The 17,500-nt window shown below is 37.7% G+C and overlaps 1 protein-coding gene across 1 annotated transcript in view; it reads right to left on the bottom strand.

Annotated features, from left to right (window-relative positions):
- Positions 1 to 5,391: 5,391 nt before the first annotated feature.
- The window catches only part of LOC146471094 (uncharacterized), a 48,107-nt gene continuing 35,998 nt past the window's right edge, over positions 5,392 to 17,500 (bottom strand). Inside the window, exons 3-5 of the mRNA XM_085121138.1 lie at positions 15,931 to 16,041; positions 12,311 to 12,474; positions 5,392 to 7,544 (exon numbers count right to left, since the gene is read on the bottom strand). Coding sequence (XP_084977264.1) covers positions 7,471 to 7,544; positions 12,311 to 12,474; positions 15,931 to 16,013 — 321 coding nt within the window. The 5' untranslated portion in view covers positions 16,014 to 16,041 and the 3' untranslated portion in view covers positions 5,392 to 7,470. The remainder of the gene's footprint in view (positions 7,545 to 12,310; positions 12,475 to 15,930; positions 16,042 to 17,500) is intronic.

The raw sequence follows: 17,500 nt of genomic DNA, 5'->3' as shown, positions 1-17,500 counted from the left end.
GTTCGTGTGGTTTGTGGCCCTCTTGTTTTTAGGGAGCTTGCCCTTTTCCATTCCCACAATTGCGTCAGGTGGAACAAGTCCATAAGTGGTTGAAGAAAGGTTCTTGGGGTTAGCTTGTTCCTTTCACACCATTAATTGAAATAGTTATCCAGTAGTTTTACAATGACACTTTAAGCAGTAGCTGTCTTGTTTTACCATACCATATTTACCATACTTGTACGTTTGTTGTTGGAAAGCCAATGCGCCAGTTAATTTCTGTGTTATTTTTTTCTGCTTTGGTGAAGAAGGACACGCTTTCCCTTACTTTATCAGAAAGTAATGGTGTCAACCATTGCCATTTGAGTTGACTGAAAGAGACCAAGCATGCCAATGTACATAATACAATGTGGCCTATATGTGTGGCCCTTTCAATCTGTTTTAGTTGAAGGCAAAGTTGCACATTACCAACTACAACATGAGTCCCCAAATTATATAAAATGGTTGTTCTTTGTACGCTCTTTGTACTTTTAATGGAATTGGATTTGAATAAAATCGTTAAAAACAATCATCATGTATTAGATTTAGTAATGACTGTTGAATAAAGAAATACATCATTTATTGTACTGTCGACAGTCACTGCATTTAAAAAGTCCTTTAGTCATGGACATAGTTATAGTTACATGTACCAACTGAATTATACTGACGTTTTATAGCAGCAATTACATTTTGCTATATTTTTTCAGTTTGTTCGTATAGAATTGCGTTGCTTTTGATGTGTTAACAGGTTCCAATGGGAGACATGTTGTGTGTGTATATTATTACATAATTTGATTAGAAACACAAAAATATGACAAATTGTATTTCTGAACATTAAGCCAAGCAGTATCATCCATGTAACATATATCTACTATGAAACATGTTAAACTTAAAAGGTACTCCAAAACATTGCCCCTTGCAAAAAAGGACGCAAATAAGTTCCACTGTTTGACTGTGAATGAATTTATATTAACTAGCAAAAAAAAAAAAAGAAACTGATACTGATCTTGAAAATATTCCTTTGAATATTCTAAGTCAAGATAACAATTTACAAATAGCCAGAGTGAGTGCAGCACAAAATAATTAAATATGACCACAGTTAATTAAATTTGTAAACACAGAAAGTACACACTTTTTTAAATTGTCTTTTGGATGGTTTTTCTCATTTACAAAACGAATAAAAACACAAAAAAATCGGCAGCAAGATCAAGACGTTAGACTGGGAAAATGTTAAATTAGATCATTTTCTCAAATTCATAAATTAAATGCCTGAGGGTCTGAGAAACCACCCTCAGAGATTTTTAATTTTTGTCTTGCATTTTTCCGATTTTATACTTACTACTTGAACAACTGCATTGAATTTTTGCATTAAAATTTAGATAGACTTATTAGGCGCTCAATACACTGTATAAAATTTCATATAATTATGTGTAACAAGGCGGAAAAAGTCAACAAAATTCTAGACTGTCGTCGCCGTCGGCTCGCTTCTCAAAGTATCACATTGCGAAAACCTAGCAAGTTTGGTCAGTCTGTTAGAGTCCCTGAGACCAGCCATTTGGCGAGCTCCACTCCTGAGAGCCTCACCAACAAATACTTGAGGTCACTGATAGCCACATACCGATTCAGACACCATGTTGAACAATTGAAAAGGCAATATGTGAACTTCAACACCTTTCTGTACATTCCTGAAATTGATCTGATAACTGGGGACGTTTATCATGAAAGAGAGAATCATTGCCATATTCTTAAAAGGATTTGGAAGCACACCAGAGAAAGTAGTAATTAACAAAATAGGCAAGTTAACTAGTCATACCCTTGGAATGTTTTGTGTTCTTTTTGTTGTTGTTGTTGTGGTTTAAATTTTCTGAACCAGTTTGATTTTTAATTTCCTTTCCTTCAGAGCGTTATAATAGGCATAGAGCAAACAAAAATAAAAATCAGGCTGCTTTGAAAATTTTCTGACCAAAAACAAATTGTAACCATAACATATATCTCGTTTTCACATGATTGGTGTCCTCACACCATTATGTAACAATGCTCAATCCATGCCTTGGTTTTGTGAGTGTTTTTTTTTTTTCTGTATGTGGACTACAATGTAGGTGGACCTGATGGGATGGATTTACAAGGACTTGATGATGCAATGTTGGATGCTAGCACTGCATTGACACATGCAGCACTGTCTGTCAGAGATGCCAAAAGAATGCTTTCATACCTAGTTGCAAAGTTCTCATGGGAAAAGGGATACATTCATGAAAGCAGTTATGTGGAAATCATCGCAGGATGGCATGAGGCAGCTGATGGGCGAGGCCTCACAAAGCGGCAATGACTCAAACAAAATTATGCTATGATTTCAGATGAGTGAATGCCCTGGCACAAAGAGAACCCAGACTTTTCCACTATTGAGGTGGAAAGCCAGCGCCAATTTTTAGCATACTGTTGGCAAGGCTACCATAAGAAGTATCAGTTCCATGGATGTCCCTTCTTCAAACTACTACAGGCCTTCAAGTTAGCGTTCAAGTTAGCCTCGACAAAGTCCATAGATTTGTCGCTGTTGGGGACAATACATTAAGTAATACGGCAGTTTCACTACCATTCTACACAGGTTTGGTGGTAAAACAACCTCTTTCTCTTTTCTCATCTTCAGTGCAAAACTTTATACCAACATGGCCTACCAAGAGATCTCCAAGGCCAAAAACAGTTACTGATGCACTGAAGGCTGAACTTCCCCACTGGAACTTCTCCAGTGCCCCCTTTTCGGCTCCCGCTCTAGAAAACATTGCAAGTGCCCCACATGTCTTGCAGTCCAAACAGTTGATAAAACAATTACAAACTTAGGACAATTTGCAATAGCACAGGCAGAATTGGCCCTCAAAACAGTCTATGGAAATCCCAGTTGTGGCAAGTCTATTGAAGACTACCTTCACTTCATAACCAAGAAACAGACAGTGGCACACATGAGCCCCAAGCAGGCCGTTCCACTGTTTTTCAAGAAACTGTCCAAACTCATGTCACGTCATCTCTCAAGCATTCACTCCAAACTATATCCCACCCATCCAGCTATTGACATGTTTCTTCGCACAAGATGCGGCCTTCTTCTGCCTTGATTTCTTCTCAGACTTGGGTGGAAATCTGACCAAAGAAGTGCTCCTCCTCTATGACAATCAAAGCTTCCTTTTCAGGCAGGCCGTGGGAAAAACTTTGCGTGACAAAGACTATAACACATTTCCCTTACAAAAATACAAGGATGCTCACTTATGTCCCATTGTCAATCTTTTGCAACACTTTAACTTATGTATAAACATGACAGTTGATTTGCATGAAGGCTACCTGTTAAGATCAACAGACAATCATGGTCACGTATCAAATAACCCCTTTGTTTGATCCACCATAGCCAGAAGGCTCACTACCTCTCTTACTGCCATTGGTATAGCCAAGGGAGAAATGATGCACTGACTCCGTAGTGGTTGTTCTTTCCAATTTGATAACAACCTTATTGATTGTCATTTGGCTTTTTCATGGCCTCATGCATAACATGCAAAAGAGATTTACTGTGTTTCTGACTTTTGGGAAGGTTTTGTTGTATTCAAACTAAATAAAGTGTTCTTGTAACAATCCACCTTGTATTGCCTGAGCTGAAGCACCCCTTTGGCAAGGCAAAATTTTTTCAGGCAAAGCAAGTTATCTCCCTAGATAATCAACTGCTCCGTCCATACATCCCTCCAAAAAGGACTGTTTATACAATCTCTGCAAAAAACAATGTGCGCACCCTAAAGTAAATACTGGGCGTTTCATGTCTACCTTTGAAAATAGATTGATATTTAAATATAACGTAGTACAGGTTAGTTAGCTTTTATTATGGTCCTTTTTGATTACGTTATTGATATCTTTATCACGTCTGATTTTTAAGAAAGTGTAACATAGGATATGTACTTTTATTTTATGAGGAATAAAGACCATTATTATCCTTCACCTATGCTAGCACAATTTTGCTCTAATCTTAATGAAAAAGTTTATCGGCTGTCAGTCCATGAACTGTATTTAATCTTATCTGCTTTTGTACAATAATTATAATCATAAATTTTAACCTTTGGGACTATTCTTCTCACATTCAATTCTTATGAATTCTCAATGATAGGTAGACTGTTTTTACCAACCACAACAACAACTTCATTCTACCCCTACAGAGCACTACAGCTGAAATGACATAAAGAGTGCAATGAAATAGAAAAAGGGGTTACTGGCTTCCTAAAATAACTTGAGAGTCAAAGAACATGTTATCTGGAAAAGGCACTTAAAAAGGACTGCAGCACATGTAGTAGTCATCAGTTTGTTCTTTATCATTCCCATAAGCAAGTACAACCCACCCATCACTCCCAGTTTCTGGGTTGCTTCGAGCAGAGGTCTTCAGATCACAATAAGTCTCGATATACATGCACCCCAGCGAGCTGAGTCTTGTGCGATAGTAATTTCTAAATGATGAGAAGATCTGGTAAGCAGAATGAGGTGGTAATTTTTCTTTTCAGATGGTTGGGTACATTCCAGTGTCAAAGATGTGATGTGACACTTGACATTATAAATAAAAAATAAATAAATAAATAAATTATTTGGTCTATCAAAAGTTGTATTATGTGCCTATTAAAACTGGTCAAAACAACATTTACAAAGTTGTGGATGGGTAATTAACATGGTGAAAAGTTAATTGATACAATAATCAGTTGTTTCAACTCCCACTGAACTAAGAGCTTTACAACATTTGGTTGACAGTTCAGTCACTCCATTTAAGGTGGTTGTTAAAGGGAGAGTTTCACAGTTTGGCGCATGTCCGAGCGATGATGTAGGCGCTGTCAAGCTTATTGTTTTTGATCCAATTAGAAGTGAGTACACAACACCGGCAGGATACTGCGGGCAAGCCTTATAACGTGCTGGCATAAAATAAAACTGACCGGCCAATGTTTGTCACGTTTCAGAAAGAACCAAAAAGGCTGCCCATGTAAAACACGTAGGGATTTTTGCAATGCTTTGTGCAAATGTCTCATGACATCCAAGAAATGCCAGAACTTATGCAAACGCATACGGTTTTATTTTAGTACAATGTATTACAGTATATCTCGCGGCATGGATCTCTTTAATTACGCGGTTCAAAAAACCGAGAAGATCCCTCAAACTTACGTACTTAGGACCAGCATTTCATCAGCATTCACAGCATTCAGTGATAAACTGACTATAGTGTGTTCATTCGATAGCCTGATTTTACTAGACCAGCGAGAAGGTGAAGAACGAGAAATCTGCAAGCTTCAAGAGGCCATGCGACCGTTTATAACAACAAGAACACTGAGTGTCTTTCCGAGATGCTAGAATCCATTTGAGAAAACGCAGCTGTGGTGACAAATCAAACTGCATTTGCCATTCGTAATAACCATAATTTAATAGATAAATGAATGCCTTACAATAGATTTTGTAGTTTGCCGCAAATCTTTTGTTTTATTTTTTTCTACTGCCCGCTATTTGAGCCCGCTAATAGATGACTACAACTAACTCAAACATTTGATCACAAACTTATTCGCTTCGCGTCTCAATTTTTTCCATCCAAAGCAAAACACTGATGTTTTATGCTGTTTGTCCGTCGAATTCTCCGTTTTTGACGGTTGACTTCCATATGAACAAACAGTACGATTGAAATCTAGAAAATCCTAGCGAGTGAAATCGTAATGTTTTGCATTATGAAAGTCATTGAAGGTGTGAAATATTTCCTCAGCTCATACACTGTAGATTGCACAATCTCTCTGTTTTATTCGTACAAAGAATTTGTTTCAAAACACGGAAAAGGAAACTGTGAGGAGACTTGCCATCAGGGTACTGTCGAGGGAAATTGGAAGTCTGGAGTTGATCCAAAGCCAGCCGTGGTGAAGTACATGCCTGCAACCACTGACCTTTGCCACTTCCAGCGAAAGTAGATGTTCCGCGAAATCATCGTCTATTTTAAACAGACTCATCCATTTACAAATTTTCCACAGTTGGTGAACGTATCTTGTTAACCATACAGGACATCTACATCTACTCCACTCTGTCCGCTTTTACTTCTGTGCTTCCATAGAGTCCACAGAACGTCCCGTCGCCAGACGGCCGCGACATCTCCTTTGACAATCAATCGACTAAAATGTTGATTTTGGCGGCTAAAAAACTTTCAACCTTACAAAAAACGAACTTATATTTACAAGAGGAAACACTAGATTACAAAAAGTGGATGATCAAAATTCGGGAACGATTTCAACAGATTATTTCACCACAAGCTCACGTCGAATTTAGTGTCGACGCATACAATTTATTTTTGAGCCGGTCTGCTCATGCATGTGCTCAACCATGAACATTGGCCTTTAAGTACAGATGAATCTTGCAAGTCTTGTGACTTGTAAAGTTGTAAAGTCTATGCTAAAGGTGTAAAGTGTGGCTGTCAAAACTGTACAAAACATAATTTCCAAAGTTTGTGGATGGGAGGCAATGATCAAATTACAACAATTAGGTATGTTTCAACCCCCAACAGAGAGCAGCTTTCCATGTTTTGCTTGATGGTTAAGTCACTGCATTTTAAAGTGTCTGTTAAGCACCTATAGATGAATCTTACAAGTGCTGACAAGCAATACCAAATGCTTAAGAAATTCCACAGACAAGCCTTTTTAATAAATGTAACTATGGCTTAAAGTCTCTCAGATAAAAAAGGTGGCTCTTTTCTATCAGGAAATGAAGGATTTTTTAAAGGAATTGTACTGTGGTTATCCTGACCTGTATAAAGTGAATTTATTATTTGGAAAAACTTCTGGTGTCATTAGGATTATACTTTGACCATGACTTGCTTTATTAAAATTGTAACTATAACTTGAAAACTTTAATTGAAATGTCATGTACAGCTAAACTTCCTTCACTATTTTTAACTCATTGCAGCAATTCTAACCATTTGAAAACAACCATGCTTTGGTTAACATCACGATTGTAGAGTAGTGTTTTGACAGGCATGAGCATCTTGAGCAGGAAAACAATTCCATCAAGGTGTCCTTTTAATATTGTACATGACATGTCATCATATGCCAGGAAATCTAACATGAAACAGCCACTGAAAGTGTATTATAGTCACGCAGTTTCATCTTGCGCTTTCATGAAAAATTTGAGCCTTGCGGCACGCAGTGTTTTTTGGAGAGGTATAGTATGATTTTCCACAGTAAAATGCGAATTTCGGCATGGGTTTGCCTTCCCTTTCATAACATTTTCCAGCCCTGACTGTCAAAAAGGAATGGAAATGTTTGTATCTATCGATAATTGCAGAGAGCAGCAATTTAATTTATTGAACTGAACAGCAGACCACTTCCTCTGCTTGAGGATTGACCCTTACATATGCATATTCGACTTGTAAGTTGCATCTACCATAAAGCCGAGGAAAATAGACATCAGGTTGTTCTTGGGTCATTCGTTTTTATTTTCTTCACCTGGGAGTGCGATGCTCAGATGAATTGATGCTGCCTTCTTCGTCTCATTTCCTACCAAGAGATGCACAAACTTTAAGATCGGTGCACCTCGATCACATGATATATCCTCTTCTCATCACAATGAACTCAAAGCTTGCTTTGTCAAAAAACAGCCAGCAGCTGCCCCTTTGGCAAGAGCCTTACACATTGTGTCTGAACAGGTTCAACACAAACTAAAAAAGTTATTTGAGACTGCTTATTTTGTAGCTAAATCTGAGCTACCAATCACTACCACTGCAAATCTTTGTGGTCTTGAAGCAAAACACGTTCAGGAATAAGAGAATACTTAGAGCAATGATGAAGCTTGCCAGACCTGTTTAGAAGTGTACTTAACTAGTTATTTTAATAGACACGTTTGTCATCAAGATTGAGTTGCTCCTATACGTGGCCAGTGAACCTTACAGTTTGACCAGTTTTAGTAAAATCTGACTGAGGTGGCCAGAGGGCCAGTACTGCACGAAGTTAATTTCAAGCCCTGCTATTTTTGGAACTTACTATATTACATAGTTTGGCTGTTAATCATTTATTTACTGCACTGTTTTTATCTACTAAACTGCAAGATTATTCAACCATCACTGCGCGTTATTTATCCTGTTCTGCTTTACTTGGGTAGTCAGTTTTTATTGAACTGTTGTTATCTATCGAGCAGACTGCTTTACTTGGGTAGTCAGTTCTTCACAGAACTGTTATCTGTTGAGCAAAACATTAACCTAAACTTGTGCTACAAACACTAACTTACATTCTGCGTTAGCTTGTCAAGTAGAATACCCTGCTTGCCAGTGCCGTCAATAAGGGCCGGTAGCCGGCCAAAACAGCCGGCTACTGGCCAACCTTCGGCCGGGTACTTTCGTCTCACTTTACTGTTAATTTTGGTAAGAAACTTAAAATAAGGAAAAGATTCAACAAAAATAATTGTGAGACATCGGCCTCAAACGTCTGAGTCAAAATAAAGGCGCATTTCAGGAGTTTTAAACGTGTTTACCTTGCCACGCACAATGGAAATTGATCGAAGGGGTCGTGGAACGCCTACAACATTTTCAGAGAACAGGATCCAGCACGAAACCGGCTTAAAATAATAAAAAGATCCCGCAAAAATAATTGTAAAACATCCCGTTTCAAACATCTGGGTCTAAATAACGGCACACTTCAGGAGTTTTTTAAACGTGTTAACCTTTCAGTGGAAGTATAAAAAGTTGAAGTAGATCGAGGTGATTGAAGGGTCGTGGAACGCCTGGGACATTTTCACAGGACGAGATCCCAGGCTTTCGCATGTCAGAAGAAAGTGCATATGAATCTGATATGGACAACTTACTTTAACTTCATAATTAATGTACACCAGGTCGCCAAAGGGCAAAGTCAAAAGGACAACACAAACTTAAAACATTGAATGTATTTTTTTGAATCAGCATTTGAAGATTTATCATTTCACTCTTTTCTTGAAGCCAGTGATTGAGATTTTGAGGAAAAGAACGCTTGTAATAAACATAGAATATGGTTAATATAGTCTTCATTTTGATTGTTCTTAAGGCCCAAATACTGTCTGGAAAACGTTGAAAATAGCATTTCCAAGCATCTAAATTTCAAAATTTTCTGGGGGGAAGGGGGGCATGCCCCCAAACCCCTCTAGAAAGCTTACGCCTTCAGCAATCGAAAAGTAGGCTGCCGCCTACTTTCCCAGTGGGGATGTCTACTTCAAAACGTATTGACAGCACTGCTTGCACTAATTAATATCACAGTAACCAATTCTGCTCTACTTGGGTAGTCAGCTCTCTTTTCAATGAGCTGTTGTTATCTGTCAAACAGGATATTTACATTTACATTTACATTCAATTTTATCGGTAAGGCTGTTAGACATAACACCAACATCCCCATAATATTCTGCTTTGGCTTTGAAGTAAGGTGCACATAGCTTCTCCGTCAAGTACAACTGTAGTATACAGTAACATTACTTTGTAGTCCCAATTCTTTATAACTCTTTATGAGAGGAATACCAACCGTTTATCAATTATTCCTTTTTTCTTCCATTTAGGGACATCCGAATACAATGTGTAGAGTGATCTCATGCTTTGTATCATCAATGTACAATTGTATCTCTTTTCTTTCTCTTTTTTTTTGTGGAAGACTCCAAATTTTGTTTAATGGGATCTTGTTAATACAACGTTCACAAAAACACAGTGTCTAGTGTGGCTTGTGTGACAATAAATATTGCCACATCTTGTGCAGTAAATAAATGTCCCAAACTCTGTGCCGCGATTCTATTGCGTTTGGCAGCAATTGTGTGCGTTTGCGATTTGATTAGATGTTCCCTTAAAATACTAAATTACTCCAGTTGCTTATTTTGAGTGGGTCATATTATATTAAGTCTGTGCCATGGAGTTATTGTTCGAGCAAAAGAACCATGTCCTCGAACCAACACCATGACCACTCCAACCATATAATTATTATAACACACAAATGTGCAACACCAGTTCTCTTGTTGCTGTAATGATAAGCCATGGATGATTTGAGATCACCGTAAGCTCATTAGCGTAAATTTTTTTTCTCAACCAGAGCTCATCATGAAACCTATATAATGGCTGATGAGGATATCCTTGAGAAATTTTTTAAACTAAGTTGTAAAGACTATTACATTACTATTTCAAGAGAGTGGCAGATGTGAGCCTACCGCCCTAAAATACTGGTCTAACAGCCTTCGAAACCTATACGTAGAGTGGAACATGCTCTTCAGAAATATACAGTGCAGCTCAGAAATAAGCGAACATTGCATACGCGTACCATACGCAAGTAATACGCGTATGCGTATGCTGCTATATACATATGCGTATGTTGCCATACACGTATGTCCTGCCTTTGTTATTCATTGCCATACCTTTGCTTTATGTGGCATTGTCTTGCACAACAAAAGAAATGGTAAAGTAAAAGCGACAGCCCGTAGCACGAAATTTGAATAATGACAATCGACAGGACTATAATAGAACGCGTTTAGAACCTCGCTTTGACAAACTCGAATACAAGGTGTCGTATTTCGAAGCTTGCTTGCTTCGGAAACTCAACGATAAAAAACCTTATTACAGACATGCTGTTCTTTTGTCAATTTGATTCTTCGAGAAAAGAAAAATAGTTTATCGAATTAATATTACTTGCTGGACGAGCGTTAACAACAAACTTCGCGTTGGCTTTGTCACTACTGGCAGAACAAGCTTGAAGGTCTAGAACAGCGACTGTCGTATTTCAAAACTTATCGCTTTAAAAGCGATGATTCAACAACCAGTCGATTAATTTTTCTTTTACTAAAATGTATTCAGTAAGAAAATAACTCTTAGCTCGCTCGTCTACACCACCTGTGGAAACAGCGCGAAACAGTGTAAACAAGCATGATCATAAATATCGTAACATGTATCTTTCGTTGATGTTTACATATCGTTAGCGGGGGTCGGTGCAGCAGGATGAATTTGCATTATATTATCAAAAAAGGATATCTCCGGTTCTCTTCGGCAGAATTCGCTGAGTTAAACAGTAAAATGCTCTCCATTTATAGGCAAGATTTTCCTTCAAAGTTTTTGTGATGCGCCGATCACATTTATTTAATTTTTCTGCACGGAAAAGTTCTGGTTCGGCACGCGCCGGCGTTAGTCCATTGTGAATGTTATTTGTCTTTGTAGCGTCACGGCAAGGACTGAAAAAAACGATATCTCCGGTTCTCTTTAGCAGAATTCACTGATTCAAACAGTAAAGTGCTCTTTCTTCAAAGCCAAGAGTTTTCTTCAAAGTTTCTATGATGCACCGATCACAAATTTGTGAGCATTACGCACCGAATATAATGCGTTTTTTTGGCAAGTGAACGTTTATAAAAAATATGCCGCTGCGAGCGTAAGCTGAATTGCAGCTCAAGAAATGGAGTGCTTTAGAAAAGACACTTAAGATATCAGGTGGTTCCCTCTTAACACAAAGCTTATCGTTTGGCAACATTTTTTATTAAATGAGGAATGTGGGCAAAAATTGATACTCATACACTTGATATAAATTACACTAGATCGACAGCGGTCAACAAGAAACAGCCGGAATAAGCACAAGACGAACGACAAACATGCAGCCTGACCACCATTTTTTAAGTGTTTTTTTTGAAATGCCCATTGAAATCAACAATGACCTTTCCACAATAGAAGAAACAATAGGCTAGCTCATACATACTAATGAGACATACGCGTCTAAGTTTATACACGTATGCGTATATGTCAATACGCGTATATGTATATACGCATACGTGTATTATACACGTTTTACGCGCACATTTTGGTTCGCTTATTTCTGAGCTGCACTGTAGATCTATTAAATAATAAATTGAGAACGTTTTCTTTCAAATTGCTTCACAGAATTATACTAATTAAAAAAAACCAAAATGAATATTTAAAATAACAACAGCTGCTGAGCTCTCAATTTCATAACCCTGACTCTTTAGAACACACTTATTTACTCAAATAGGGCTTGAGATTTTTGACACCATTTTCCACCTTGGAAAGTAGAATTCAAATTTTACTGCTCATTTCAAAACTTTACTTTCCTAAACAGATTGCAGTATTAACTAGTCTCTAATTAAGATAATTAAAGAATACATCTTACCATTTTTCGCAGTAGTAATTATATTAATAAATTATTAATGACATGTTCCCCCACCCCCAGTATTAATGGCTAAACAATTTAGTCATTGAAAGGGAAGAATGACCACCTCTTGTCCGCTATATGAGATAACTCTTTGTAAACTATGCAGTACATCATACCTTTTGCCTCAATGTATTCTGGCCAATCTCTACAAAAGCCACGGCCAAGCCTTTTCCTTTGTTCACACCCTACTTGACGTGTTGCAGTACCCGTCATGTTTATAAATGCTGTTTTGGTTTTCCTCAGCTTCTCTGCACTCATCACTGTCAATGTGCTCAGATATCTGCAGGAAACCAAACCAAAAATGTCTTACTGTATGTTTGGAGTCTGAATGCAAAGATGTTGGATTCAATTTTTAAAACATGGCAAAGACTTCCTCAGGCCATCATACAAAGGGTCTCTGGGTTTTCAAATATGCGGAGAGAGAACAATGATCAAAAGTCTTTCCAAAGCAAGATAGGAAATTGCTGTCCAAGATTTATTTAATCATTTTATTTGGACATTTTTTCACTTAAGTCACTTGTGTCACATGCTAGTAAAGGTTTCTGTTTTTAACAGGATGTGACACAAGTGACTTATCTGGAATGTGACAAGGGAGCCTAGCATTAATGCTTAAATTGGGGACGCTAAAATAAAGAAATAAATACTTAAAATTACATCAATAAATAATGAAGGCAGTCTAAAATTAAATAAGCTTGACGTCAGAAAATAAATGACATTCATACAATGGCAAAAATGGTGAATTAGAATAAACAAGTAACCATGTAGAGTAGAGATATAGCAAATTTTAAGTACATTGTACCTGTCCATGTTTAAGAATACAGATGACCTCCCGCATTGGATATGAGTAGAAAGATAGGCAATGAGGCACGTAGCACCAAGTTGGCTATAATCATCTCAGTCATATAATCAAGAAATATTACCAGACCTTGCTGATTTCCCTTTGCAAGAACAGTCAGAGAACAATTTATTGGTCATTATTTCTCGAGCATGGTACAATGGCTCATACACCATGGCTGCTAAGCCAAACAAATCTCATATACAATGATCCAGTTTTTAATAAAAGTTGATGTCATTTTGCTGTGGCTCAATCTTCACTCTGATAAAGCACAGGGTGGACATCAAAACATGGGAAGAACATCAGTCACAGTATGAGCTGTTTGAGCTGCAAGCATACTTCTTTTCTCTTATAATTTACAAGATCTATTGTAACTGCCCTTAGCCAGAACTACCAAATACCAGGCAGTTTTAGGATCAATGGTGCGCGTGCTTATACAAGTATCTAACTTCAACAAATTTAAGTCTCAGTTTCTTTAACCTATGGTATGATCTATTTAATAGTATTGTTGTAGTGTGATCTGTTGTATTGGATTTTACTCTCGAGTCTGTTTATTACTTAATCAACACTGTTCAAACTAGCTTCTTATTAGCTAAATCAGATGCTACTATTTAAATAAATAAATTAAATTAAATTAAATAAAATATAATATAAATTAATTAATAAATGATATTTTGACATCGTCGGTGCAATACCAGAATGCAGATGCATGACAAAATGAAATCTATTTGTTAACGCATAGTTTGGTTTCTGTGTTATCTGTATAATTTTAGAGATGGTTGACAGGTATCAAGACATGCGGAAGACAAAAATTTGGCCTGCTAACTGTTGTAATTTTACCATTGTGTTAATCTTCAAAATGAAAGACCAACATTTCAAGAAATACCACTGTACTTGCTTTGTATTCATTTCCTTTCATGATGAATGAGGATGAAATCTTTGCTTTATGGTAATATGACATTCACTGCAATGTTAGAGAGATCTAGAATCACTTTTACAACAAACAGCAAACCCGAGATTTGCGCTTCAGCTTAAGCATGCTAACGCAAAACTACTCAATTTTACAGAGAAAGTAGAAACAGCAAGCAGCAAATGTAGGCTAAACATGGTCATGCGGTCATTATTTCTGTCGTAATTTCAAGTATTCAAGTATATCTAATAATGGTCTTTTGGATAGCCGTGTTTATTACTTGGGCGGAGCCCAAGTTATAAAATAGGATTTCTTCTTAAGTCTCAAATGGCAAACTACGTATTAGGCGAGTCTGGGCCTGTCACTCTATGTTTCCTGGATCTGTCGAGGGATCGCGAACATGACAACGTTTAAGTTGTCCTTCTGTTAAATGGTATGGGTACCTAGTAATATTCATAAACTTCCCAGGTTATATTTTTGATATGTAAGAAACTGGTGTTCCCGAGTGGCGGAGATAATTTTCTGGAAAGTAAAAGATGATTTCAGGCGTTGCAAAATGTGGTACGTCAGGAGCTTCAGCGTGTTGTGTGATTCAAGCAAGTTACTAGTATCAGTGGACGAAATTAAAAATCGACAGTGTTGTCTAGCTAAACGACATGTTGAATGCGGCAACGTGTCAATAATACATTAGCAAGCAGTGATTTACGACTTGAAACCATAAGGGGAATAATTTAATGCCTTTGTTTTGGTGGCAGAGATGACCACGTGACTATGTTTACACTTTATTTGCCACTCGCTGTTTTCAGTTTCTCAGAAGTAATGCATTCGCACCAAAGATGATAATTATTTCGCAATATTCTAGTCTATGTACTCATTTTTTCAAGAAAACAAAACCGCGAATCTGACGTTTGCTCTCTAAAAACAGCGAGCGAGCACATTGCTGTCAAATATGGTCAAATATGCTTTTGCTTGTTTTGGTGAATTGAGCCTAGTCATATCGCATCGAGGGATACCCATAACACAACCGTTGAAGTAAGTTGAAAAAGCGAATGAAAATGCGATCGACACGTGATTTCTGGAGTGATAACGATCAAGACACTGTTTACCTTGCGGTTTGAAGCGGCATCTCACTGGTGACTAAATGATGGTTTTTGACACTCAAGCAAGTTGATATTGCGTTGCTGTTTTACTTAGAAGGCGTGACTGAGTTACAATACAAGAAATGTCGTCTAGCATGATCATTCCACATACAAATACACATGTTGTTTGCGGTAGACCCACACTAAAAAGATGTTGAGCGCTTTCGGAACGGTTCGGTGCGCGAACTCAGAGAAAAAGCAAGAGATATTCAATGATACCAAATGAACGAATGGACACATTGTCAACAAAACAAAATGGAGAGCAGTTGCTCCACTTTCGTACCTCTTGTGGTAAATGCATTGATTTTTCTGATTGTTGTGTTAATTTATACTCTTTTTATGTATACAATCGTGTAGTTTGGCATGTTCCACAAGTGCAATGTTCGCGATTGTGCATCATCAGCAAAATCTTTTACAATTGTGTTTGATGGCTATGACGGTTACTGTACCTAGTCTACCAAAGGAAATTGGTGTTCCAGTGAAAATAAACGTAATTTTATTGAGATTTCCTCAAGCGAATTTATTTTTAGCAAAAATAATCGTGTTGGATTTCACAGGTGTGCGTTTCGACGCGATCGTTGGCAAATTTAGAACATGGCACGCTTGTTTAGGTTTATGGATTAAAGAACGAGTTAGATAGAACATAAAGTTATTTAAAAGGCATACATTACTTGAGTGAACTCGCCTTTGTCAGAAAGAGAAGTCGCCTACGTAGGCGAGCTGACAAGTTGTAGGCGAGTTTGTTCGTAGGCGAGTTTGCACGTAGGCGAGTTGACCGGATACCGTTGACACTTGCTATACCTCATCTATATAAAAGTAGAACTGCTTCATACATTGCTTGGGTGTACCTACCTTGAAACGAGAAACAAGCGAGAAATTAAAGACAGAGAATTTGCCCATGTGCTGCCATGTTTTCTTGTGTTACATCGTGACATGCATGTCACATGGTATGATGCCTGCAAACTAGTGCAAAGGAGAAAAATAATTAACAATTATTCACCGAAGTGGCGGTGAATAGTGATGGATATCCATCACTTTCACCGACACTGAGGTGAATAATTGTTTTAGTATATACCACACAAGCTGAATAACTAGTGGACCAAAAAATTATTTTATTTCGGACAATATACCGACAAATGGTATGAAAATTTTAAAATCTCGCGCGCCACGCGGTAGGCGATTTATTATTGTAGAAAGTTCCGTCTCGCTTTCTTACAGACAAATAAAACTTTTGGAGACACTTTTTTATTTGCTACAATGTCATTTCTTCAATTTTTCTGTGAAATTCGTCTCGTTGTTGAAACCATGCTGAAAAATATTAGATGTTTCATTGTTTTCATTGTAATAATTTTAGTACTCGGCAGTTTTCGTAAACAAGGGATTGTATTTTCGTTTTTCGCCTTAGAGTGTGAGGTTGAAAAGATTTAATAACTTACCATTTGATGCCGTCAAACCACACTTTGTTGCCATTTATGTATTTTTTTTAACAGCCGCCTCGTTTATCGAAATAATTTCCTTTCTTTTAAGTAACCGTGGCGAATCTTTCTCTTCGGCTGCTCGAAGTTGGCTAATCACCTTCATCAGCGCGCGCGAAAAGCACCATTCACTTGTGTGGTGTATAAACAATAGCCTCCATTTGGCGCGAAAATATGCTCAGCCTGGATTTATTTGTCCGCGGACATTATCTGTTCCGAGAAGCGAACAGTTTTCCGAGAGCGAAGCTCGAGGAAAACTGTGAGCTTCGAGGAGCAGATAATGTCCAAGGACAAATATCTGAGCATATTTTTAAAGTCAAATGGAGGCTATTGTGTTTATTATCCTTCAAATATTTTTCGCAACATGCGGGAATCTCGCGGGAATCGGCAGGATCTGCCATTCTGTCATATGTCAATCACGTCAAAGTTTGTCAGTTGGCTTCCAAAATCTCCACGTCAGATTTCGCTTCAGGTCGAAAGCGTTTGTTTGGGGAAAAGGTAAAACATTTGAAAGGAAAGTTAACTTGTTTAATTCCATGAAAGACAAAAGCAAGATACAAGTGGCGGATAAGGTTACAGGGAATCTAAGTACCTCTCGAGAACAAGCTAAAGATCACTGAAAGCGAAAAACTGTAAAGTATCGCATTTTGTAAAAAGTGTAAACTGCCGTCAACGAAACAGCCGGACCTTTGCTGTTCTCTTCCTTTATCTCGTGTTCATTTGGAGCAGCACTTTATATCGAAAATACAATTGTGGAATTTGCCAGCCGAAAACGACCTGTGAAGAAATCGAAGCTGAACCTGCAGTCGAATACGACGCCACCGGTTGTTTTTGCTGGATTCCATCAAAGCACTTTCTTTGCTTATTTGACATTGAATGGAGCCAGCAACGATCACTGAGGATTAAACTTGTTGCTCGAGAGTACGACAAGCTGCTTCTCTTCGTAG

The sequence above is a fragment of the Pavona decussata genome, unplaced genomic scaffold (genome assembly GCF_977016875.1).
Source record: "Pavona decussata unplaced genomic scaffold, jaPavDecu1.1 SCAFFOLD_106, whole genome shotgun sequence".
Taxonomy (NCBI): Eukaryota; Metazoa; Cnidaria; class Anthozoa; order Scleractinia; family Agariciidae; genus Pavona; species Pavona decussata.
Note: the sequence above shows the minus strand (reverse complement) of the source record. Positions and strands in the feature narration are given on the sequence as shown.